This window comes from Triturus cristatus, chromosome 4_1 (genome assembly GCF_964204655.1).
Source record: "Triturus cristatus chromosome 4_1, aTriCri1.1, whole genome shotgun sequence".
Classification (NCBI taxonomy): Eukaryota; Metazoa; Chordata; class Amphibia; order Caudata; family Salamandridae; genus Triturus; species Triturus cristatus.
The window spans coordinates 982,769,406-982,796,570 of NC_140585.1; the positions used below are offsets into that span (position 1 = coordinate 982,769,406).

General features: G+C 42.9%; 1 protein-coding gene across 1 annotated transcript in view; it reads right to left on the bottom strand.

Moving 5' to 3' along the window:
* Nucleotides 1-27,165, bottom strand: part of LOC146855946 (YEATS domain-containing protein 4) — a 142,348-nt gene that overhangs the window by 83,194 nt on the left and 31,989 nt on the right. Inside the window, exon 2 of the mRNA XM_085653902.1 lies at nucleotides 11,841-11,960. Within this exon, the coding sequence (XP_085510028.1) occupies nucleotides 11,841-11,960 (120 nt within the window). The remainder of the gene's footprint in view (nucleotides 1-11,840; nucleotides 11,961-27,165) is intronic.

Here is a 27,165-nt window from a genome sequence, read left to right on the forward strand (position 1 = left end):
TGAGGCGTAAGGACCCCCTCCTGACAAAAATGTCTAAACCTGTTGACTAAATTGCGTGGGATGAAAATGTAAATGAGGTTATGTAATGACGCGTATTTTGGGATAGCATTGCTTCATTATTTTGACATTTGTTACACACAGTAACACTGAGGAAAGATTTCACCCAATCAGTACCCATTTATAACCAAAATACAGCAATTATCATCAGAAAGATTTCAAGTCAACCTTTGTTAAGGGCCTTCCACTCTGCAGCAATACGTGCTGCCACATTAGAAGCTCACCTGGCCCTGACCGGGAGAAGCAGGGGTCCCTTAAAACCCTGGCGGTTTTGTGCAGAGTTAAGCCGTTTACCCATGCAGCTTTCCACTCACCCCCTCCCTTCCATCCCTCTCTCCTCTCCTAACCCCGGATCCCTCTCTCACTTTGCAGGCCATTTTCTTTCACCCCTTTTGACAACTTCTGAATTCTCCCCATTCAACCTCTCACTTCACCTTTAATCACCTCTTGCCATTCTGTCTTTTCACTGCCCTCATCTCTTAACAGTCTCTCACATCTATTTCATGGCCTCTCTGGCCCTGTCACCTCCCGTGCCCCTCAGCACTTCACCTTGTCTCTCTATTCAAATTTTTGTCTATTTGTATCTTACACCTCTCCAGTCCCCCCATTCCTCTTTCACATCTCCCCTTTGTTCTAACAGAAGCCCTCACCTTTGGATCACACTCACTTCTTGCGTGTCCACACTTCTCTTCGGCAATTCACATTTCTCCTCATCCCTGACCTCTTCAATCAAATTCTCTCACTCCCTTGCTGTCCTCTCTCATCCTCTCATCACCAAGCATACGGGTCGGACCCGTATGCTCCTCTCGGCAGGTGCCACTCTGCTTATTGTTCCCTAATTCAAGAAGGCATGAGTTGTCTGTCTCGCTGTTTTGATGCAGGTCATGCAGTTATGGAACTTGCTTCCTCCTTTGCTTCGTTCCACCAAGAATATATTATCCTTTAGGAAGATATAAAAACCTTTCTCCATGCTCTGTAGGTTACCCCATTTGGCTGGTTCTCCTTCTGTGTGTTTCTCATTTGCCTTCAGGCAGTAGATAGTTATTAGCCCCAGGACATAATTTGGTAACAGTAGCACACTACAAATGTAAATAATAGGCAGAGCAGGGGAGCCACTAGACCAGAACTTCAGAGGGGGGGCTAACACTCCCAGTCAGGGCTGGTCCTAACGCTGGTCGCACCCAGAGCATCAGTCTTTTTTGATGCCCCACCCCCGTTTCCTCCTTCTCCATGATTTCCTTCACTGCCACTCACCAACAATGCACCGCATCCCTCTATAGCACCTTTCTGACAAACATTTCATTTTTTATAGCACTACTCATAGTTTACCCACACTAATTTCTGGGATCTGCATGGTACATATTCTTTGTAGCAGGCACATTAACCCTCTGCACTGTGTGGGTGACAAGCATGCCCATATGATTGCACGATGAGCGATGCAACAGTTTGAGAGTAGGACAAGAGGAGTGACTGCAGGGTGAGAGGTGGCGTATGAATTTGGGTGCGGATGCAAGTTCAGAATGGGATGAATGAATGTATGATTACTGATGGGCTTGTTTGAGAGAGTTTCATATTGAGTAGTGAGGGGGACAGGTGAGTGAAGTGTCACATGAGTGCAGTATGAGTAGTGTACTTGTGCGACTGCAGGTTGTGGTATAGGGTGAGCAGCACAAGTGCATTGTGAGTGCAGAGTGATCACTGTGAGTGCAAGGTGAGTGGGTGAATGGTGTGAGTGCATGGTGATCAGTGTGAGTGCAGGGTAAGCAGATGAATGGTGTGAGTGCATGGTGATCAGTGTGAGTGCATTGTAATCGCTGTGAGTGCAGGGTGAGCGTGAAAATGAAGGGCGAGAATGAGGAATGAGTTGTCTGAATGCAGGGTGCATTCCCAGACCCATGAAGTAACTCAGCATGTTATTGACGGCGGCTTAGAGTTTAAGATCTAAGTTAAACTATTGCGCCATTAATCGGGGATCGAGGGTGAAGGAAATAAATAATGTGCTGATCCTGCAACAAACTTCCAGTCCTATGGTTAGGGTTGCCAGCAGATTATTTTGATGGCCCAGTCGGTACAAAAAAAAGCAGTCACCTAAAGCGGTATTTTCAGCGCTTATATGTGCATACTTCCAACAGCAAATATAAATAGAAAGCACTTTGAATTGTGTTCTAGGGCTGCCTCAATGATCCATGACTGATAATTAAAGAGAACAAAGACAGAAAAGTCACATAACGAATGCATACATACTTTTTTATTTCCAAGTCTATTTAGTACCAAGAGGAGATCTTTGCAGGCTCTTTAAACAAAACACGGCAGGCATTTTTCTTTTGGCAAGCCTACTTTGTATTCCTTTCCATGAAATGCATTCTCACTCGACAGCAGTAAATGTAAAATACAAATGTAAGGAATAGGCTGAGTGGGGACGCAGGGGGTACAGGAACCAGCAAAAAAACCTAAGCCTCTGTAACCAGTTTGCAAAGGCATGTAAAAATGCAAATGGTCTTTAAAGACCTGTGAAAAACACGGGGGTCCCGGAGATCAGACTCCAGACACTGCCCAACTGAGCCCCCAGCAGCTCAAGTTTCCCTGCAGCAGCCCGGGCTGAGACACAGGACGGGGGAAGTGGGGGGGGGGCTGAAGCCCTTGGGACTGGGCAGAAGTGTGACTGGGAAGGCGCGACCCCCAGGGGGGCCGTGGAGTGATGCAAAGGGGGTCGCACCTTCCCAGTCGCACTTCTGCCCAGTCCCAAGGGCTTCAGCCCCCCCCCCCCCACTTCCCCCGTCCTGTGTCTCACAGTTTGAAGACCCCTGATTTACAGTCTCCAGCTCTTCACTTTCCCCAACATTATCAAAAGTGTAGAGGCTACTCCTGGGTCTTACCGCCAGAGACTTCCATCCCAGCCAGGGCAACATTACCCTTCCTTTTCGTGGTTGTGGAGGATGTGGTAGAGGCCAAGGCTCTGGCCACCAGCATTGCCAGTCTCTTCCATGTTGGCTGCAGTGACTGTTGCCAAGCCGCTTCAATTCTTCTACCTTGTCCCCCAAGTGTCAAATGTGGCCTATAGGTGGCAGAATATTCCACTCCCTAGCTTGCATACAATTACCTCCTACCTATAGGTCCTGCAAAGTGGTTTAACGTGGTTACTACCTTCTTTTCATATGTACTCTTGCAGACTTTCCGCTGTACCATGTACTGCTCTAATTTGTACTGTTCTATGTACAAAACCTTGAGTTTGTGATGCTTCTGATGTAGTAAAAATGTAAGGTATTTCCATGTACCTAAAATAAAATACATGACCATCCTCAGAGGAGCCAGCCGTTCCCTTGCCATCACATCTTCAGACTTCTCAACTGTTACGTTCAGACACTTTGGCTTATAGTATACAGATATCATGAGCTGCAAAACCACTGTTATCAGGCCAGAAATCATTTCAACTCTTACTTTAATCATTTTCAATGATAGCATTGTTTAGCGAGCATGGAGTCCTCCTGTTTGTAGATTTCAGAAATGTCTTAGGAATTGCTTCAGAGGGACCATGCAACTTGTGCTTCTTCTGGCCCTAAGGTGAAGCTGATGAGCGATAAGGATGTTATCATTGGTATCGAAAGTGATAATTATTTATTACTTGTACTGCGTTTTTGCCTAGGATCAGATCGAAAATGCTTTACAATTATTACATATTCAGAACTATTTATCAAGCTCAAGTGATTAAGGGCTCCTTGGGCATGCACTGAATTGGGATGCGCCTGATGCAGGTCACATACAGATCACAGCAGTGATTGCATAATTCATTGGGTTTTCTTACTTGCTTGTTATGCTGGAAATAAGACACTTTCGCCCACTCCATTGGCGTGGTGGGCAATATGTAACTTTTTGAGAAACACAAGATAAATCAGCAGGTACAACAGTAGCACTCAACACACCTAGCAGCTCCACACTGACTCTCCAGTGTTTCACCCTTCCACATAGTAACATTCTACTATTCATAAGATAAGGTTAGAGAAAATGCAGGCAACACTTAAAGGATTCCCACATGCCTTTCCCCTTAATAAAATATTTGCTGTACATTTACCATGTGATCTTAAAGACAATGAAATGACATAACACCTGTCAAAATACGTCACATATTCAATCAATTTGGAAGGAAACTTGCGACAATGCACACTTCCTAATTTCTAGCGTTTTACCATTGGGACCGTTCCTTTGCTTACTGATCTTGCAACATCTTTTGATGTGATCATAGTGTTTGCGATACTGGATCTTCGACCTCAGATGACCTACTACTGCATCTGATCCAAACAGACCTCAATACACATTACTATCGTCTTGGCTGTAATTGAGATATAGATATATATATATATATATATTTTGGTTACAGTACCCTTCATTACTTAATTCATTCTGCCCTTTAATCCAATCCCCACAAAGGGAAACCCCATTTGAATTCCAAGCAGTAACTCCTGTACCCCAACAGCATTCTTGAAAACCTTAATTACTTGTGTAGGATTAGACCATTGTGTTTCAATGTAACCCAGTCATTTGTTTCAGCATACCTATGTTTTGTTAATCACCAAGGTACCAATTTGGAACCTGCTCTGCATCCCCATAACTAAAATTGAGTCAACTAAAAACAGGATTAAGTGTAGTCCTGTAACTAAGCACAGTGGCTTGCAACACCTTCCTCCAGTCTATTCCACCCTGGATAGTTAACTGAATGCATTCCTTTATTTCTTGTTGAATCTCTCAATTTGTCACTTTGTCTCAGGGTAAAATGCAGTTCTATACCACACTTCGCCATGTGAGACTATGTGGGCCATTGTTTAAACAATTACTTCAGACAAACCCTCCATGCAGAATAATTCCTTTTAGAATTCAACAAAGGCTTCTGATGTAGCCTTTCCAACCATCACTGGAATAATAATTCACAACTACTATCTATCCCTTAAGCTTCTTGTCTATGAAGAATCGAAAATGGCCCAAGAACATCAATACCACGTTTTTTTTACAGTTCAACAGAAAAAGATTAGGCTTTGGCCGATTGTTCACTGGAAGAACAGAAGTTGCATGATCTTACCCATTTATCCACCGCATCCACCAGTCCTATTAATGTACATGCCTCCTAGGGCCCGATATACCAACATGGCCCTCGTGAGCACGCCCAACAAGTATATTCCTTAGATTAAAAGGTGGAATAACTTTATCTCCTCTGAGAATTACCTCATTTTTCGATGATCAACAAAATCACCTATTTTTTAAAAGCTCATAGCACTTTAATATAGCCACTTTTCATATGTGTCACTTCACTTTTTTCAATAGCTTGTCATTCCTAACTTCTTCAAACCATTTATTTATCCACCATTAATTTTCTCCCTTTTATCCTCGCGCCCCAAATCCACAGTTATCCTTATTCTTGATCCAGTTTGGTAGTCTAGACATACAGTCAGCATGTATATTTTGCACTGGCAGATACTCAATGCAATATCGAAAGGTCTGCATCTTTGAAACTAGTCTTGACATCATAGCCCTCTCTCCTCTTATCCTAATTATCTGTCACCTCCCCGCCCCCCCCCAAAAAAAAAACAGGCTAAAAGTGCTTTCAGTTACAGAATATCCTTCCGATTCATGTACGTTTCTAGGGCCATACGATAAAATACAAAAAATATTGCCATCGTATTGCATTAAAACTGAACCGGAACCACAATTGCTGATATCAACAGCCAGCAATGATGCAGCTTTTTCTGACCACATATACAGCATTAACCACAGAGCTTTGAAAATGTCGTCTTTCTTTCTGTATTTACAAGTCCGAACATTTGAATTATTTTGGGTAGCATAGTCTTGTAAGAATTTAGAATAAAATGTAGTTAACCCACGGAAAGCCACTAATTGTTCCTTAGCAGTACTTGTAGGTGCTTTTATTATAGGTGGTTCAACATGGCTGACTTTTGGTTTTATACCCATATTAGTAACGATATGTCCTAAATATTCAACCTCTTGTCTACGGAATTTACACTTAGAAATTTTTGAGGTGAGACCTTTATACTGAAGGGCTGTTAAAATGTATAAATGTTGGTAGTTCTGCAATGGCTTTGCCAAAAACTACAATATCATCCTGGAATGCCACTAATCACCCAAATGTCATCAAAAGTTTATTTCATATATTTTTGGGGAAAAAGGCTGCATTGGCCAGGCCAAAGGGCATTTTGAGGTTTGCAAGACATACTTTCTTGTGTAACAAATGTTAGATACTTGGATTCTTCATCCATAACTACTTGATGGTGTGCACTTGCCAGGCCTAACATTGAAAGAACTGAAGCTACAGCCAGAGTTAATACCATCTCATGCAAATTGGGTAAGAGGTGCGAATCCACCCAGATTACCTCACTGGGACTTTGGAGATCTATACACAATCTTAATATCCTGACCTTTTGACAGTTATTACTACTGATGATACCATTGGGGAATTACTTCAATCTCTTTCTGTATGTAAGAGTAACATGTTTTACTCTAGGTCTGAACTTCACAGCATTATCTCTAGAATTATCTTGTGTTTCCCAATTTGTCATTAAAAACCATGCCACATTTTTCCTTTAACCTGCCTACAAATTCATCTGAATCTAGGGAATGATGTAATCTCAGATTCAAACTATTGATCTCAGTGGAATTCACTATAGGAACAGGAGGGTTGACCCTAGGGTCTAACTTAATTTCCATTTCCTCCTGATGCGGGCAACCGGGAAACGACTGTCATTTTTTCATAGATATACGCTTTAACACTGGTGCGTTTTCCAGTGAACTCCAAAATGGGCCAAAAATATCCAATGTGATTGATCCTATGAGCAATATAACCTCTAGGAAACACACCAGGTGAATACAGTATTTTGTTAGCCCAATTTTTCTTCACAACATCTTTGCTTATGACAGTAAATCAAGCATATGCATTTGAGGAAACAGACGGGTTTATCATCTTCTCACTGCCAACAATGGAAGATTTCTGTTCTTGTGCATCATACAATTACTATCATTCACACTGAGAGCTATATCTGTTCTCGTTTTCTATCACCAAATTCAGTCTTGCAATCAGAACTTTTACATAGTTGGCTGAAATGATTTTAGTTTTTTACATTTTGGGAACATTTTTTCTAAAGCAAGGCAGTTTAAATGTTTTTTTTAATGTGATTGACTCCCACTTCTATAACGAGCTACATTTTTTTGTGTCTTACTTAGTACGTATTATACTTTTTCTGTACTCATAATTCTTCTGAGGTACAGCATAAAATTAAAATGTGGGGTCACCTTTAACTTATTGAACAAAAGGTTCAGAGTGTTCTACACATTCAGCTGTTTTTATAGTGGCATTCACTGTCCAGTCTGCACTCGCCAATCCCTCCACTATCCTACTCAATCCAAATAACTAACATATCCACCACTCAAATTACTTTCATAATTCACTGTACTAATTCACCACTAATCCTTGATGGGTTCCGGAGTAGTGTGCTACTCCCAGAAAAAGCACTTAAACGCCTTGTCGGTGGTAGCGCTATATAAAAGCAAACATTTTTCCCTCTATCCCTCCACTGTTATTCCCAATCCAAATAACTGATTAACATATTTACCACTCAAATTACCACCGTATTTTCACTATACTAATTCACTACTAATCCTTTATGTGTTGTGGAATAGCGTGCTACTCACTGAAAAAGCACTTCAAGACCTTATCAGGGGTAGCAAACTCTATATAAATGCAAACCTTTTTCCCTCCTCTATCATTTTCAATCCAAATAACCAACTAACATATCCACCACTAAAATTACTTTCATAATTCACTATACTATTCACCACTAATCCTTTATGAGTTCCTGAGTAGCGTGCTACTCACAGAAAAGCGCTTCTATGCTTTGTGGGGGTAGCAAGTGCTATATAAAGGCAATTACAATAAAATGCATAAAAAGAAGATTTACCAGGTGTAAAACGAGAATCAGCACAAAACGTATTAAACAGACTAACTCCTAGCAGCAACGGCTATTAAAAAGACCTCCCTTCTGCACAGAGAATCTGAGCTTTGTAGGAAAAAACTTCATTTAGTTCAGTCAAAGCTACCCTGGTTTTATTTTTTTTAGTGCGTCAAAGCTTCCGTATTGATCCTAAATCTCTTGCATGAAATTAAAGGAAAAGAAGTACACAGGCATTTTCGTAAGGGGGTTGCCCCTCCTTTTGGGCTGCTTCTAAGGGAGCATCTTTGTTCCCGAAGTTTCCAAATTTAGATTTTACTCAGAAGAACCAACGGGGAGGCGCAGAGACCCAGTGGGCTCATTCCCCCAAGAAGAAAACTGACGGGCCCCTTTATTTCAGGATCGTTCGAAATCAGTTTTCAAGGAACAACTCTAAGTGGTGGCCCTCAGCAGGCTCTGAATACCCACAAAGCAAATGTAGTTTCTGCATAATGGATTCGTTCCTCTGCATTCTCATCCCTTTGAAGAGGTAGTGATGGGTTCACTACAAGAGGGTTTTCTATCCTCAAGTGTTTCACCTAGGCCATTGCTTTCACCAGTCCCTACAAGTTATTTCAATCCTGTTGGAGCTTTTTGTAGTTGTGCAGGAGGATAAGATCAATATTCATGGGGTCAATTTTGTAGGAAATGGAATTAGAACTGCCCTGGAGCATAAGTACTTCACAGAGGAACACTTTGGGCATCAGTGAGGTGTGCTTTGGTGGTCTGATCCTATTTAAAGTCATCTTTGGTCCCACTATGTTAGGACTTTGAAAAAGTATACTTGGTCCAGACTGCTTGGCTGACACCGCCTTGCTCTCCTTTCCCTATCCATAATGGTCGCAGTCAGGTTGCATCCAAAAGTCCGCTTTAATCAATAAAGAGATCTTCAGGGGAACGGAGCAAAAAGCAGTCATGCATCTGGGATCAATAATGTAGCAACAGATTCCCAGCATTACCAAGAAACTGCAGCAGCCAGGCCCCTGAAGTCGGGGTCTCCTCCAGTTACAAGATGGCAAGGATCACTAATGTGTCCCTCTCAAGGGTATGTCATCTGATCTGGTGCTGCAAGGGAGACAATTCCACAACAGCCTTGGGAGGCAGTTGCACTCTTGCACCCCCAAGAACCTCATCCCCAGGTGAGGCACCAAGGACACCTCACCCAGTATAGGGCCTCTTTGCCCTGATCCCTTCTTACAGCATTACCCAGTTCCATTTCCCTTCAGAGGCCCCGGATGTCATAAGAGGCGGAGGAACCAGTCACCTCCTACTCCCCTGAGATGGTATCACCACCACATGGGCTCCCTTATTCACAGGAATCACCAGATGAGCTGCAACTCTGAAGTTAAATGTCAATCTTGCTGCTTGGTTGGCCACGCACCCCTTCCCAACAAAAGATCTTCTTGATGCAACTTAATGTCTATATTTATTCCACTAGGTTCGTATCTTCACACCTCAATAATTCTGTAGATAGTTTGGTGTGGACTATCAGAAGTGCGTATTTATTCTCTTTTGTGATATGTATAGTAATAAACTGTCTCCGGATGAAGTAGCATTAAGCAACAGTGTTATGGCTCACACACAGATACCGACTGAATCATCTATTGATCAGCAGACAAAATTAAGAAAACGTTATGAATAGGGCTTCCAGTTTATAATATTAATTTTGTTTAACATTTCAGTCTGTATCTATCCATATTTATTTTTGGGCTATCATATTGGTATAGATCTATATTTTTGTTGTGTTTTAAGAAGAAAATACAATCTTAAAATGGTATATCTCAACATTTATTTAACTCATAAACACACACTCATACTTTGCTACCTGTCGCGTTTTAACAAATTAAGCAGCCAAATATAGTGAAACATTACACCCACAGGTAACCATCAGTATCATAATACACATATATGGTAAAATATGCCTGTATTTAGGGAAATCTGAACCTGTTTTATAACTCCCCATGTTGTCTATCTGCTCAGCTGTTGTCCTGGAAAGCACGAAAGACAGCATGGAGAGTCCCCCACAAAGAGCATAAATTTCTGCATTTTTCTGCTTGTAAAAGTAAACACAGACAGGAGAAACATTCATTTCAGACTGTATTAATCTGTAAAAATCTGTAAAAACGGAAAACTTGGTTATGAATGGTTCTGCTATAACACGAAGTATAGTCTATCAACTGCCATGTATAGATTTGAGGGTTTGTTTTCACCTAATGTATCTTTCACTGACATTCACAAAGGCGATCCACAATCTCGCCGACAGATGAAAGCCACAGGAGCCACACAATAATTTAGACTGAAGCTATTTTAACTGCTCCTTAGCCTGGACAACTTTTTTGAACAAGATCTTGCTGACCATGTTTGCCCCATATAAAGGTATGCAGGAGCTCCCCCGTATGACCACACTGATACTTCTCCATCTTCCCCATCAAACCGTACTCTTTGGGCAGGAGGCCCTCATTCACAGCTAAGCATTCTACAGTGCACCTTTTTGAATACTAACCCGACTATCTAAAAACATACAGAACCCTTGGGCTCCGCTGCTATACTGCAAAACACACTGGGGGACTAGTAGCACTGCCAAACACACAGAAGCTCAGTGCACTGGTTGGGACTACTAGTGGACATTCAAGAGCCATGCGGGGGAGCAGGAAGGAGAAGGCATGCCAGGAGAAGGATGCCACATCAGAGAAAATCGTATTGTCCAAACAAGCGTGTACCCACAAAGAGTTCTATGAACAGAACATACTTATTTTTCCAATGTCAGCTACCTTAAATGCATTACGACTAATTAGTGCTATTGTAATTTAACATGGAACTATTTTTATTTGACGTGGACAAATAAGAGCAGCACATTTAAGAATATTTTTGAATCTGAATACAGACATTACACATGCAAGCCTGGAGGCCAGGCAATGTTACATCTGGGGGCTGGACGAATGAAGTTACACGCACACACTAAGACTTCATGACTGCAAAGGGTCGCGAGTAAACCGGGCATCCTGCAACTGTGCTTGAATGCACACTACAGGAGCTGATCCTTCATTACATACTGCACGATTCGCAAGCATCTAGATGTTTATATGGTCAGCGAGAGCGCTTCTAATTCCATACGGACTTTAAGCCAACTCAATCTCTCAAGGCAGATTCCCTCTGGACATTGGTTCTTCACCTGTGTTCCAAGGACTCTTGGGGAGTTTGCGAGGCCTACTCAGGGGGTCTGCAACTGTTTCATAAAATTAAATATTAAAATGAATTCATACAAATGTATAAAGTATATACAAATAAAGAAGCAATATTGAAAATTTGAAATGCTTTTCTATATTTGATTGTGAATTAAACAAAATAATTCAATATTTGAGCATTTGGTCTATACCGGTTTCAATATTTTGTGTGTATTATTTTCAGGTTCAAATCATAGAAATTGCTTAGTCCGCGGCTTCTAATAGTGGCACAGTGGGCGTCCCCGGATTTCAGTAAAGATTCAGTGGGGGTCCACAGACGTCAAAAGGTTAAAAAGAACTGCTTTAGAGTCTCAGGAGCGAAAGTGCCCTAGAAGAGGCGTTTGGATTATCAAGGAACTTTCAAGGCATTTCATGTTTTTGCGAGTAGTCAGAGAGGATTTACGATTTTTCAATGTCCTTGTTAAGTGCTGCCCACGCCGCTACTTTAATAAATTAGGCAAATTAATGTGAATTTATGAATCAACAAATTTCTGTGACAAAGACAACCCATACATTTCGAGTGTGATAAACTAAATACAAATCAAAAATTTTACCACCAAACAAATCTCACCTCATTCCTATAGGGTTTAACGTACACTGTCCACTGATGCGTGTGACCATCTTCTTCCCTTTTCTTTCCAAAATATCTGGCTACATTTCCATAAACTATAGGCTTCACAATGGTAACTCCCTAGAAATAAAAAAGTTATATCAGTCTAATGCTCTCCAAAAGGTCTCAAAAAGAAACAAGTTACACTTTTAAAAATGTTAAAACACCGCTGTATTCATGCAAAAAAGACACAATCTGGATTTCAGTAGCTTTCTAGTAGAACGGCAGAGATATATACACCTTTTGCAACCATTATACATAAAACCTTCAAACAGAATCCACTTTCTTGAAATGTTTTCTCCGGACTGTGCAACCTTTTAAAAACACAAACAGATAATAACAAATGGAATTAAAACAATGACAAGTTTGGGACTGAGTAGAATGGTCGACTCTTGCCCTGCTTAGTGAAAGACTGGGAGACCCTCAATCCCTGGTGTTAAGCCTGAATAGCAAGCACTAGTTTTCGCGTATGAGAAAGCTATTGGCTTTGTCAACGTTTTTCAGTCATGTTGTTCAGCAGTGCCAAAATGTTTTCCCCCTTACTTTAGATCACCCTGCACAGCAGTCGCGCTGTTGTGCAATATGACTAAAAACACCTTGACAAGGCCAATAGATATCTTGTAGGCGAGACCCACTGGTTTTGCCAAAGCTTGTTCAAACACGTGTTTAAACAGATAAAGACATTTCTTAAATGTGAACCACGACAGAAGGCCTCCCTGGCTAAAGCAAGCAATAACCTCGGAACAGGGTAATCTAGTTTAGAGAGCTTGTCAAACTTGACAGCCGGGAACTGGCCCTCTGTCCTTGTAAAAACAGACACAAGACAAAGAGGATTGCTTGCTGAAGGGACATCTTGAGCTCCTGGAAGAGACAGTTCTTCGAACAGCAGTTAGATACTAGAAAGGGGACATGAAGAGTATAAAGTAATTTAAATAACTTCAATATGTGGTTATTGAGCTCCTCTCTTTTACCGCCTCCGTGTGCACTTCTTGCTTTTTTGTTCCGATTACAAGAACGCAATTCATTTCTCAGCATCAGAGTCGCTTCTCCGAAAATGGTAGAGGTTATGCAGCTGGTGACGTTAACCAAGTTGGTTACGTTGCGTTAGGAGTGGGTGTGCTTGATGTGTTTAAAGCACTCGCCAGCAGATGCGGTTTGAAGATACAGGATGTGGGAGGCTCAGTGGATGCCATATCTTGCATTGTAGATCATATGTGTAGATGGGGTGCTGGTATGTAATACCAGAGGATTAGGACTGGTACTCCATTTCCATTCTCGAGTGGTAGATTTTTAATATGTAATTTTTATTGATTCTAACAACCAGAACAAAAAAGACTGATATTTGAATTAAAAAAAGAAGGGAAACCGAGGTAAAAACATCCTAGTTTTGTTTGGGAACGTTCACAAAGAAAGACATTCACTGGGTTGGTTTCATCAACCTGGTGAATGCCACTTAAAAGTGAAAAAGTTGTGGAAGCTATTAGACAACAAGCATTTGCAATGCAATAGGTCTCGCATTTACGCGAGTTTGAGCGATTGACATTGCAAATAATAATGCCTTTTTTTGTTTTAAAAAAACCCCATAAATAAAAGGTATTAGTTACAATGCCAATAGCTGAAAGTCTCGTAACTGTGAGACAGACCTATTGCATTGCAAATGCTGGTTTTAAAATGTAACCTTGAGTGAATTTGTAACTTGTATATATGTAACTTTAACCACTAGCATCTGTAGTAGACTTTTGTACTTACTACCATTCTTATGTGAATCTAAGGTTTATCTGTTTGTATCTTTTATGTTATTCGTGTACTTTGAAGTCCTTACTTAAAACTGATTCTATTGTAAAGTTCTCTGTCACCTTCGGGTGAAGTTCGCACCATATAAAAGCGCATAAAGAAGTTTTAAACACCATTATTTCTTTGATGGGAGTTATCACCTATTAGTTAAGAGTCTAGAATCAGCCACAGTCTCTGGGGTTAAGTGTTGCGGAAAATCTTGTCTATTACGCTGAGAATTGCTGAACCGTACAGTCGGACCCGTGACCGAAGGTCGCCCCTAGGAGAAATGTAGGGTCAGTGAATGCGGTCTATTCACGTTACATGCACTATCTTGTAAAGAGCGCTTATTACCACAGTATTCACTTTAGAATCGCGGTAAATGGAAGCTTTTAATACCAATGGTAAGAAACTGAGCGACTTCGCAAGGATGAAATGGTTAAACTGGTCCTGCTGGGGAACGAACTGGTTGGTGTGCAGGATTTAGCTAGTTACACAAACTGACATTCGGAGATGCGTATTTTGTATGCAAATATACAAGCCATATACACAGTTTAAAAGCATACATTGTCATTCATCAACTGAGATTAAAGAAAGATCGGGGTAGCAGAGACTTGAGCAGTCGCCTCGCGCAGTGCGCGAAAATCCAGATAATAAAAGCATGCGTCTGAGGAGTCGCTGGTCTGGACGTGGGCCACTCCTGGATGGCTCTGCTCTCGAAAAGTCCTGTAGCTCCCATGGGTCTGCATATAATGAGCACCGCAACGAGACGCCTCGTATACTTAGCACATTAGCTGCACATTATGGGCTCCCACTGGTCGCACCTTAAAGGCTCGGCGCTCCTGGTCCAGGCCCCGCCCGCCCCCTACTACCACCTCAGGCAGCAATCGCAGCCACCGATTTTAAACATGTTATTTGCAATGATATCTCAGCAATAAAAAAACAGAATGAAACCGCTATGCGGCACTCTATCCTGGAGCCAGTATTTAAGGCCCTTCATCATTGCCAGAATCACCGCGATGAAGCCGACACAGGCTTGTGCATGCTTGAACTCCTAGTGTGGCGTGCATGCACTGGACACAATCCGCTCCCCCAAGCCAGGCACAAGTCACTCAATCGTGTCAAACAGCCAAAAACGACAACGCGACCAAGCAGTCCTCTGGCCGCACTGTAATCCTGTGACATCATCATCAAGAATATTGTAGCCCCCGTGCGTGTCTCACTGCCAGCTCAGCAGGCAGGGAGAAGCCACACACTTGAAGCAGCTGCACTACAGAAAGAATAGCATGCGTGCCTCCCTGTATGGCGCACATGCGTAGTCGCGGCCGGTCCAAACCGGAAGTCGGGCGAAAAGACTTCCCCGCACTCAAACACTGTACTGGTAAATAACAGGATTCCAAATGCCCATGAAAGAAAACCACTCTGCACGTCTACCCGCAAGCCTAGCATGCAGGGAGACATGCCAGCTGACACCCCTGCCCAGCTGATACATTGGGCGGCAAAGACACCATCAGTAACCACAGCCCACAGGAGCCACACTCCTCGTCCCATCATTCTGTTGGCAGATAGAAGAAAAACAAGGAGGCACGTCTGGTGAGTAGTGTGCGATGTGCGCACGCTGTAAGGGTGCCCCCGAGCGATGCGCTTAATGAAGCCAGATGGCGCCTGTGCGCGTAACTGTGCGCGTAACCACACGCTTTAGACCACACAAAAAGTGCGTGGTGAGCTTTTTAAAGCCCACTTACTAAAAGTCTCGCCAGAGCAATGCATGCCTGGCTCAGGCGAGACCTAAAAAAGGTGTCATGAGAACTAGTTTCATCAAGTTTGTTTTGCCTCAGTATCATGTAGAACCGATGTATGACTTCTCGCCTGTAACCCTTGAACTCTGATGTAGGGCTGAACCTAAAAAAACAGTCCACAGGCCTTTTTATGTCTCGGCTAGCGAAGGCTGCGCTTGCGCAGTCTCCCTTGCGAGATTTAATGTTTTTTAGTAGTGGGGCTTGAACCCGCCCCTCTTCTCCATTGGCTGGCTTCCTAAACGGAGGCCAGCCATTGGAGGAGAGGGGAGTCTGTCCATTTAAGCCCCGTCTTTTTCGGATTCGGGGGCGTGTTTTTTAGTTTCTTTCTCTCCTCTGGAATGTAAACATTCCAGCCAATGGGAAGAGGAGAGAAAGAAAAACACGCCCCGAATCCGAAAATGACGCTGCGTTTCGCCGAGGCATTTCTGCTTGACCTCGGATAAAGATGGTGGTGTTCATGGCGTCATCCCCGTCCACCATGCGCGCTGTGCTGAGTGCAGCAGAGATGGCGGCCTCCATGCTATGCTGCCGGGTCTCGGCGGGGCTCAGGAGGCACAGCGCCTGTACCACTCTGAGTGTGGCAGCCGCTAAGGTAACTCGGGGAGAAGGTAGAGAGCGCCGTCCCTTTAGTAGGGAAGCAAAGTATGTTCCCCAGGTCCGAACTCCCGTACTGCCAGGTGACCCTCTGTACAAGGTGGAGCCGGGCACCCTTCAGGTTTGAGGGATTACATGCATGACGTGATTTCACAGGCGTACGTATGTTAACAATACCTCTTTTCGTTAGTTAGAAAGCGTGGGAAGTTTGTGCAAAAAAGAAGGCGTCCAGAATGTCTTAAGAATAATTACTGGTGGGAGAATCGGTAATGGTGCCCCTCCACTGCAGCCCCCACTCCATTTACGCGCCCAGGGAACGTGAGGTTTCTGTCCAGATAATGGCAAAAATAAGTCGTCTGTTCAAGAAAAACAAAAACAGTTTTAAAAAGCAGATTGTAGATTGACGGAGGGAAGTTTCCGGACGAGACCATAGAGCGTGCGCCCCGGGCTGCAAACAGCTGGGGTTGCGCCGCTGGCGTTATTTCTGGCGCAAACTAGAGTGCAAAATATTGGTTTTCCGGTTCAATTGCACCCCTCCACGCCCTCTCCTCGCCAGCCTTCCTCCCTCCCCGGCTTTGATCGCTGAGCTGTGGGTTTTTCTCTCTAACTGTCCAGCAGTGTGATTGATTATCGATTACAGACTCTTGGTGGGTTAGGGCCAAGTTAACCCTGCGTGCGTTTGATCGTCCTATCTTCCGAGTCGTAACACTCTCTCTCTCTCGCCCCCCTCACCTCTCTCCCACTTTTTTTGTAGGTGGATCTATGCGTGGGTGGCTCTGTCTGTGTGTGGATAACTCTGTGTGTGTGTAGGTGGCACTGTGTGGGTGGCTCTATTTGTGTGTGGGTTGCTCTATGTGAATAGCTCTGTGTAGGTGGCTCTGTGTGGGTGGCTCTGTGTGTGTGGGTGGCTTTGTGTGTGTGGCTCTGTGTGTGGGTGTAAATGCAATAGGTCTCGCATTTGAGAGTGATTAAGCTATTGACATTGTAAATAACGATGCCGTTTCTTTAAATGTTTTAAAAACAAAAACAAACAAAAATAATGTCATGAGCAATGCCAATAGCTGTAACTTTAACAATGCCGAGACCATTGCATTGTAAATGCTTGTTCATCTATGCACCCCGGCCTAGAACGTCATCCCTGAATCAACTACACCAACTCTTCTTCAATTTAGGAAAGGACTGAAGGCACACTTCTTTAGAGAACGATAAGTAACCGTCCAATCTGACTCTTACAAACCAGCTGCCCCTTCAATCACTGCTGACTGCATCTTTCCCTTTGACACTGTACAGCACTCCGCCTCATTTCATCAGGGTCTGCACTACACAAATACCACATGCATACACACATACAGACATGTTAGGACTAGAACAAGTTTTTATGCTGTGCGACTTCCTTTTATGTAGGCACAACACAAGCATATTGTATCGTTTGCGAATGATTGTGCCATTTTTACTTATAAAGTGTGTAATGCATACAAGAGGTCATAAATCCTGCGCTAGCTTGTGTTTTTCACACGTTTTGTTCTCTGGACTCGTCAATACCACAAGGACACCTTCTTATGCTCCCCCTACAAAAAGGCCAATTATAGGATATAATGCTTACGCAGAAAGGATCAATTCGCTCCGCGAAGAAGCATCTCTCCAGGAACATCTAATAGGTACAGCCTACAACAAGGTTGTGGCAGCTTGGGGATTTGTGCCCTGGGCATTACATATGCTGCTTCTGAACTCCACGTCTTGCAACAACACATTTTTATAATCAACGCCGATTAGTGCCAGGGCTTTCCAGGAGTAAAAGCACCAACTGAAACCATGTTAGCATTCTTCATTTTTTGCACTTTATTTTTGCTACTGTCTTTATAATTGTGATATTTGCTACTGTTTTGTTATGTATAATCTGTACTAGGCTGGCTTATAATAAGTGTCTCTAAAAAGACACTACTGCAGAAGACTCAAGTGTGCACGAACATCCCGACACTGGAACATGCCTCTTGAACTACTCACCAACCAACGTAGTTGGGCTAGCATCATTCCCACATCTTTTAAAGCAATACCATTTAACCATTCAGGCTATCAAGCTAATTAAATAATCCTTACCTTGTGCCCCGACAATCATGGTGGCTTATCACTGGAGTGCCTCAGTCAGTATATAGTCCAAATTATTGCCACCACTTGTAGTAAGATGTAATAAGGGCTTTGATGTCATGGCTCTAACATATTTAAACATGATAACCACCTCTGAAATGGAGTGCCCTCATTGACGTTTCACATAATTACTCTACATTTGGTTAGTACTGATCCCAGGTCTAGAGGCATATTGTTTCTCACTTTTCTCTGAAGACAAAATCAGACAAGGTGGTCTCCACCTTGCCTAGTTTCGACCTCCCAATTAACGTGGAGAGCATGTTGGTAACCTGCTCCCAGAAAGGTTGAAAGCAATACCACAGCCAAAGTATAAAGTTGGCTTGAAGAATCATCCTCTTGAACATCTGCTCACCTGTGTGATCTAAATCTTCAGGAGCCAAGTCGGGGTAAGGCGAGTGCGGAGTAGATAATTAAATTGTATAAACACTAATTATAGCATCATGGGACACACATTTACAATGCCACTGTGTCATCTCTTAGTCCTTTTCCAAAAGATCTATTCCCATGTCCCATATTGTGGAGGTCAGGCCCTGCATTTCCAGCAGGTTGGATTATATGTGGTACCCATGTTGCTTAATATCCAGGTCCCCAGTATGTAGATGATGTGGGACAACAATAGCGAAACAAAAACAACTGTCCAGCGGGGATATGGAGCATTTATTTTACTGTACATAATGTAGGAATGTCTGAATCACAGAGATCCTCTGCATTTATGAACCCAGTGAACTGCTACTGGAGCAACTAAACAGAGTGTTCGACTCTTGTTAACAGAGTGAATACCCAGAGGAGTTTCTGGCGAGGTTCAACGCGATTCTAACAAAACTCTTCAAGACCCTGCTTTACCTCGCTCAGAAACTTCAGCTCTCTTGTGGTACAAGAGCCTCCAGAAGTGCCAGCACCCTCCTACTCAAACCATAAAAATTCAAGAAAAAGAGACTTACAATCGTGCCTTCTCAGGCATGGTGCCGAGGATCTGGAACTCCCCCCCCCCCCCCCCCGAAGTCAGGGTGATCCCTTCCACTGTCCACTTCAAAATGGAAGTTAAAGGACTCTTGAAGAAATATTTGCCTCAGTCCGCCTTCCCCACTTGACCTGGGGTCCTGAGCCGCGGCTTGTAGCTCAGAGGTTTTGCTCGCGTGACTGTTGGACATTTTTATTAATCTTTTGTACATTTCCCTCTGTTGACTATGTATGTTTGCCTATACCCTTCCTTGCTGCATTATCTGTAAAGCGCTCCGATACCCTCAGTGGTCATGTTCGCGCTAAATAAAGCTTTATAAATAAATAAATAAATACATAAAGAAACTGGTTCTGTAGAATTTATCTCAACAGTTATGCTGCATTTTTTCCACCAAAAATGTCTTTCACCGGTTTCACAAAACCAGCCTGGTGAAAGTCCAATATTTGCTGGTTTTTCTACCCAGTTTTTAAAGGGTTGTGGTTCTCCCTCTCTTCATTTTTTGGGTGTTCTTATTAAAGAAGGGTGGAAGGGGGCTTCACCTACTTTTCCCCATCCCCTGCCTTCAACACTCTTGGGTTCTTCCACCTCCCCTCCCCAGCATACTATTTAAACTAGATCTCCCTCGCAACTTCCCAACTGATCTAACATACCCCAATCTCAATTCCCACCCTCATTTACCTTCCTACCTTCAGTTTTTTCTTTGCTTCCCTTTTTCCCCCTGTATCACCATCCTATCTTCTTTAACTAGAAGGTCGTGGTATAAATAAAATCAAGATTACCACCCGCTCTTTTTTTTTTTTTAATTAAAAATAATTTTTACAATTCCTATTCTGTTAGATATTGTAAGATGCTTTTTCCCCAAGATCAAAGATTCAACCCCTCACCCATCATTCCTTTTCATGAAAACATAACATTTTTGTGGGAAAGGTATTCCATCATTATGGCATTTCTTCAAATGAAGTTTCGTCAGCAAGATCTCTGCAGGCTAGCCTCCTTTATTTTGGAATTCACCTTGATTGCGGAATACTACCAGAGGAAGTAGAGCATTAGTGCCAGTTCTCTTTAATAATGTTTCAACAGCGCTGGGTCATGAATATCAAGCTTAAGGTCAGGGCATCAGAGGAAACACAAGGAAAATGTGCTTCCTTTAGTCATACAGGTCACACATGGGCTGGTAGTCAACATCACACACGTTAAAATGCTTTATTATAATTTATCAATCAATTGGCTACACAATGGAGCTGTGACACAATGGGGCCGATTCCGATCTCGCTCGGAAAGGTCCGAACGCGATCCGGCCTGCAAAAGTATGAGCCGTACGCGTATTTTCCATCCGACTCATACAGCTGTATAAGTGAGCAAGTACGATGCGAGAAACGCGAAATCGCCGACCGAATCGTTTCCGGGTCCGAACCGCTCCATACGCCTCGTCCGTAAGCAAACAGTGCCGTGCAATGGAGGCGATTTCCGACCGAGCCAGTATGATGCACGATTCGGACAGCTGCATTGAGTCGGAGCCTCCGACATGTAAACGCTCCGGGAAGCGGACTTCGGGGATACGCGCCGGACCCAACTTCACCCGTAGCCTTACGAGTCAATCACAGGGGGAAACCCAAGGATCTCCCCTACACTTGCATGTACGGTGCGAGTGGCACAGAAGCATCCCCACTACAGGGGGCGCCTTTGTGCGCAACGTACCTTTTTCATCAATGGGAGCCTATGTACGAGTCGTACAACAGGCTCTCATTGACTTCAATGGGGCTCCGAGCGACCCGTGTCCATCATTGCTTGTTCACATCGTACTCGGGGGCTCGGAGCCCCGGTGCACGAGTCGGTCAGAAAGCCCTCTGGATCCGAGTCGGACGGAGCCTTCTCCCAGCGAGATCGGAATCGCCCCCTAAACTGTGAACATATTCGGAACCGCAGAAATGGGGTAGGATTCTGGCATTGTCCACAAGCGTGTTTAAACTATCATTAAATGGTTAAGCGATCCTGTGAATCCTAAGGGGTCTAATTTTAGAGGGAATTAAGTCCGTTTTATGTTGTGGATTATCTCTACGAATAGAAAGAGGTAGAACAAACTTTGGAACACATCCTTGGTGGATTATTACTCAGGGTACACACTTCAAATTGAGTTTTGATCCCACAGTATGTAGATTAGATTACAAGGATCCTGATGAATTGCCATAGATCTTCTCTGACTAACTAGAGAATAGTAAGGAACATTATTTCCTTATATATTCCACTTTGTTTTTAATCCACTAACAAGGGCCCCAGAATAAAAGCAATCTTAGTGGGGCTCCTTATTTAATTTATACTTCACCAATCTACACTTCTCAAATTAGCTCTCTACCTACACAGACCTCCATGAATGACAAAACAAGTAGAAGAACTCCGTCAAAGAAACTCTTCTTAGAGGCCTGTTGGGCACTGCAGCGCCAGCTCAACGAGGAGCTGCCCCTAGATGAAGCATGCCACCTCTGTTGGTGGGTGAGTGCTCTTCCTCCATATTAAACATTTTCAATGCAATAGGTCTCGCTTTTGCGAGCGTTTAAGCGATTGGCATTGTAAATGACAATGCCTTTTAGCTATGTGTTTTAAACCAAACACTATATAAAAGGCATTGTTATTTTTAATGCCAATAGCTCAAACTCTCGCAAATGCAAGAGCACTTTAATATTGGCCACGCCCATTTATTTAGACGCCTTTCAGGGTATTCAGGTTAAGAGCAGCATCTAAACAAGGGAGCACAGAGAATATTAAAGTGAAAGAGCATATGGTGCGCTTTCACACAAAGTTAAAATTAGTCAATTAAGATACATTGCACGCGGCCGCTGAAGTGAAAGTGGGCCGCGCTATTAATTAATTAAATAAATAAGCAAGCGGAGCCGCTAAACTGAAAGTGGACCGTGCCGTAAATTAAATAAGTGAATAAGTGCGGCCGCTATAGTTAAAGCGGACCGTGCGTAGTAATTTAAATAAATACAGTAGCAGGCGTGCTGGATGTCGTGTATGAAACAGGGGAAAAACATTAAGGAAAATAGTGCTCTCCAACTTATAAAGCACAGCATGTAAGCACACCAGTAAAAGGTCCAGTCCTTATGGGCGGTAACTGAAGAAGACAAGCAGGTACAAAGGAGGGACTAACGAGCCTCATAATGAATCAGAAGCCAGCGTTCACGAAGGACAATGGCACAAGCCAATTGAAAATATGAGCAGGGCTTCTAGTGCATTTCCTAATACAGCATGCCTGCGCGCTGCCGCTAGGCTCGACCTAAAACATACTCACCATCCACTTATCGACCCAGACGCACTACTAGTGTTTCCCTTGGTTTTGGATATGAGCAGCATACTCTATGAACTTTGTCTTCCAGACTCAGCCTTCAGAGAGTGATGCTCCTCACAGCTGGAGTGCCCACAACAGAGACACAAAGAGGTGTGAGCATTCTGCACCTGGTTATCAAAAGCCACACTTAATGATAATGAAGACAGACAAACAGCTGGCCTCACCTAAAGGACCCTTCACACTCTGTACAAGACTTAAGTCCCACCCTTCACTCCCTACCAAATGGCAGTGCTCAGAACACTCATCAGCAGTTCCTACAGCAAAAAGAACAAACTGAATTTCTAAAAGGAAGCCCAGCTTCTCTTTCCCCACTACAGTGTCTAGGTCTTCTCCCATCAGCTTCAGATATGTCAGCAGTACCCTTCAACTAGGTGTGAAAACAGCTTCACCTCGCACACACAAACAAGTCAGGGGATTCGAAAGGGAACCCGCAGACTTCTACTGCTTAGGTTCTCTCATACACACGATTTATGCATCATGCAGGTCACACACAAACATGGATGGAGATGGTAACGCAAGGTCCTGGTTTAGGGTGTAGCACCGTAACTTTACATGACTGGGCCATTAGGTTTCCACTTCCATGACAAGATATATAACCGGTCTTGTTGCAGCTACAGGTTCATAAAACAAGGTACGCTACCACCATCAGGTTACGTAGAATACACATGACCGGGACAATAGTCCATGGTCTATTTAAAGAAAACACGCTTTGTGCGCCTCTCCAGGACCAGAACCTCTCTCATGTCAAAGGACACGCCTAAGCCTATGCCCACATACTGGATTAGCATAGGTCTAGGTTGAAAATCAGGATACCATATACTTGCAGTTGGACATTCAAGGCAGGGGGAACACAGCTGTAACACCATGAAGGGGACATTCTAGCTCAAACCAGTAGTATCCCACACTTCTGTGGATCGACTTGGATAGAAGGAATAGAAGTCAGGCAACATACTTGCTAATTTGCAATGTTGCTGATCTGGCCTATACTGGCTTACAGGCCAAAGAGTGCAACCATACAAGAGGTTCTTGAAAACGTTGACAGAATTAGATGAGCCCTTTACACCAATATCAGAAGAAATTAAGAAGGCCATTATGAATTGATCACACACAGTTCTATCTTAGCATTCGAGAGGGCCTTGTCCAGCCTTTGCTACCATCAGGCAGCACTGGGATAGAAAACTTGAGGTCGAAGGTGATTCTGCCTGGAAAATACTTACCTGCAAAGGCAAATTATGGCAGAGGCAAAGAGCAAAAAACATTTCCTATCCTAAGAAGATAACATTTTAAGAGGTGTAGACCGGCGTGAATTTACTTACAAATGCTTAATTGCCCTCAGGTCTTCAGTATGGAAGATGGTCACACCTCCCTGATGTCCACTATATGTATGAAAATGGCTGACCACACTCACAAAGCCTGGAGAATCGACTCCGGGGTTTGTAGAGTTGTCCTATCCCGAACACTTATAACCAAGCACCCTGCCTTCAGGACTGAAAGACCAACCAGAGGGGTGAGTTATAGGTTTTAAGTGCAGTGACCTCAGAAATACGAAAACTTATATCTGCGTGAGGGGTGCTAGCACCCACTCACACAGGCTGCAATAACAGGTCTGTAGTCACAGTTTGAGAAGCCTCTCATGGGTGGCACAATACATGCTGCAGACCATGGGAGACGCCTGGTGTAACTATGCCCTCCGTACCTAAGTACCATATACTAGGGACTTGCAAGAGTACACCAGTAGCCAATTATGGAGGTATAGAAGTACTTTCTATGGTCAATTTAGGGAAGAAGTGCACTGACTGGCTGTCAGACTAGTCAAAAAACATACCGAAACCAGCAAAAACTGTGGCTAATCATGAAAGCAGATCCTACTTTCCTGCAGCAAGTAATTCTACCTCAGGGAATAAGTGTTCCTATGCCAAGACGCCCTCTATACTACAATGTTTGCATCCGGGGTGAGGGGTACTGGGGAGGGGGTAGACTGAAGGTTTAACTCAAACCTTGAAAGGCTGTATCTAACTTGTGGCCTCCAGAGGATTACAGCATAGAGCATGTTGTTATTGCACAAGGAGTGCTTGTTCTACACATCTGTCAGGCGGCTACATGGGCATCACTCCATATGTTCATGAAACACTACTGTCTGGGCAGCGAGGCACTTTGCCCATTCCATCCTGAAGGATTTTTTGGAGTGAGCCTGTTCACAGACCCACCTCTGGGGATGTACTGCTTTGGTATCTATTCAAAAAGGTGAGGAATCGGCGGTTAGAGGTCTATACTTATCTTTGGTAACGTTGTTTCTGGTAAAGACTAACAACAGATTCTACACCAACCCACCCATCCTCCCAAATCTGTGTACTGCACGCATTTCCTTTAAAAAAAAAAAAAAGGGTCCTAAATGAGAGATTTGCACACTAGTCACTAACAATCTGATGGCTCTGAATAAGAGCATGGTTAGCCCAGAAAGCTAGTGAAGTCAGCATGCATGGGTGTCATCTAGATCTAGCATTTCACTTCCCGAGCAGAATGAGGTCACTGCTGAGACACAGGACGCCACCTACCAGTACACAGGGGTACTGTCAAGATTTTTCCAGATCTAGACTGATACTCAGAAAGTGAGGAACCTGTGGTTAGGGTCTCTAACAGAAAGAGTGTTACTCAAGGAAAGTATTTGTTCAACTACAAGCAAAAGCATTAAAAGATTGGCCAAGGGAATAAAGTTCTTATGAAAACCTAAGATAGAACATACGAAAATAATATGAGCAACAAGAGAAGAGAAACTAAGAACTGCTCAAGCAAATTAACAAAAGAAAAAGATATTCTACTACCAAAAGCAGCATATTTCAGGTACAGATCATCAAATCATTCAGCATAATCGAAAACCTGTACAGCTTTTGGAATTATATGCAAAAATGGCGGAAAGAAAGGAAACTTGGCAAGTTTGTGTACAGAGGTACATGATTAGAAGGTATATGCAGCAGAAGATGATGGTAATCTACTGGAAGCCAATGAACATTTGGAACACTGTTATTGTTGCCAATTACATAAAAAGACGAAAATGGAAACCAACCAAGATGCAACATCACAGTTAATAAGACAACGGTAAATGTCCAAGGAGGGGATCACAAAGTATGATAATTTCATAGGAAACTTATGAGTCCCAACTTAAAAGAACCACTAAAATATTAACAATCCATTGTAAATTACAATAGGTGTTCAGCATTCTAGAGATACAACAATTTATAACACAGTGCTCAATCAAGGACTAAGTTGCCTAAAGGACAATGCTCAATCAGTTAGGCAAAAAGTAAGGAATATTCTACTTTCAGCACATACAGAGGTCAAAGAAATACTGTATCAGCTGTGCCGATCTGGAGTCATAATACCACTGACTGAATCATAATGGACGTCACCTGCGGTTAAAACCAAACAGTCTGCATATCAGTCTGCTCCAGTTGAACAGACATGTTCTGGCAAACTGACAACCTTTGCCATTAATGAACAAAATAGTGAGGACATTGGACTATGGAAAAACCTTTACTTCATTGGAGTGCAGCTTGGTGTATCACCCGATTGTAATACACAAAGATTTCAGAGGTTACGCAGCCTTTGATACACCAGAAGGGGCATATACATTCTGTAGAATGCCTTTCGGCTTGAGTTCAGTGTGGCAGTATTTCAGTTGATAATGACTAGGCTCTTCACTGGAATGGGAGGCGCCTAAACCTTTCATTATGATGTTCTTATCTACAGAGAGACACTAGACTATCACAACAGAATCCCCGGGAAGCTGTTGCAAACGGTCTGTGAGACTGAACTAACATTACAAAAGAACAAGTGACAATTTTAGAGGTCTAGTGTTGAACAGTTAGGTTCTGTTATTAGGGGAAAGTGGTGTTCATCCGAAACCATCAATAGTTTCATCAATTTCTGAATTGCTGATTCCCACAGACAAGGAGTTGGCATCGTTCTTAGAAATGACTGAGGTACATTCGAAGTTAACTAACAATTTCTGAGAAGAAAGGTTAACGTTGGTGTTGATTTTGAGAGTGCTAAGAGCAAAAACAGTATGAGAGAGTTGGAAAAAGAGCTTCAGTCTACAACATCCCTAAAATCATTCAGTGTAACTGTGCAGTCCATTTAAACTATTGATGCGAGCCAAATTGGTTAGGGTATGTGATTAGTCAAAATTCAGAGCAAGAAAACTGTACCTTTACATTTGCACCACTCACATTGAGATTACCAGAGTTGAGATGCTCCGTCACACAGCGCTGAGTTATTGGCCTGTGTATGTTTGGTGAATACATTTAAAAGCTTCCTATTGTAATACGCTTTGACTATAAATCATTGGTAACCATTCTGGAGATTGGAGGCACTGGTAAAGTTTCAATGAGAGTGGCTAGGCTAGCTTGTAAACTGCAAGAGTATCAATTTAAGAGTTAACAGACTAATATGCACTGCACGGATGCACATAGATGAGATCAACTAGAGTAATGAGGACGACAATCTAGTGGCTTGGTTGTCTGATAATAAAAATGCAGAAAAAACAATAACGAAAAGGGAGTGAATAGAAGCCATGGAAGATGATACACATCAGAAAAAAGTAAAAGAGCATATGATAAATGATTGGCCTTGAGAGACGTATTGGGTAGGAGTTTACAGACCCCAGAGTCC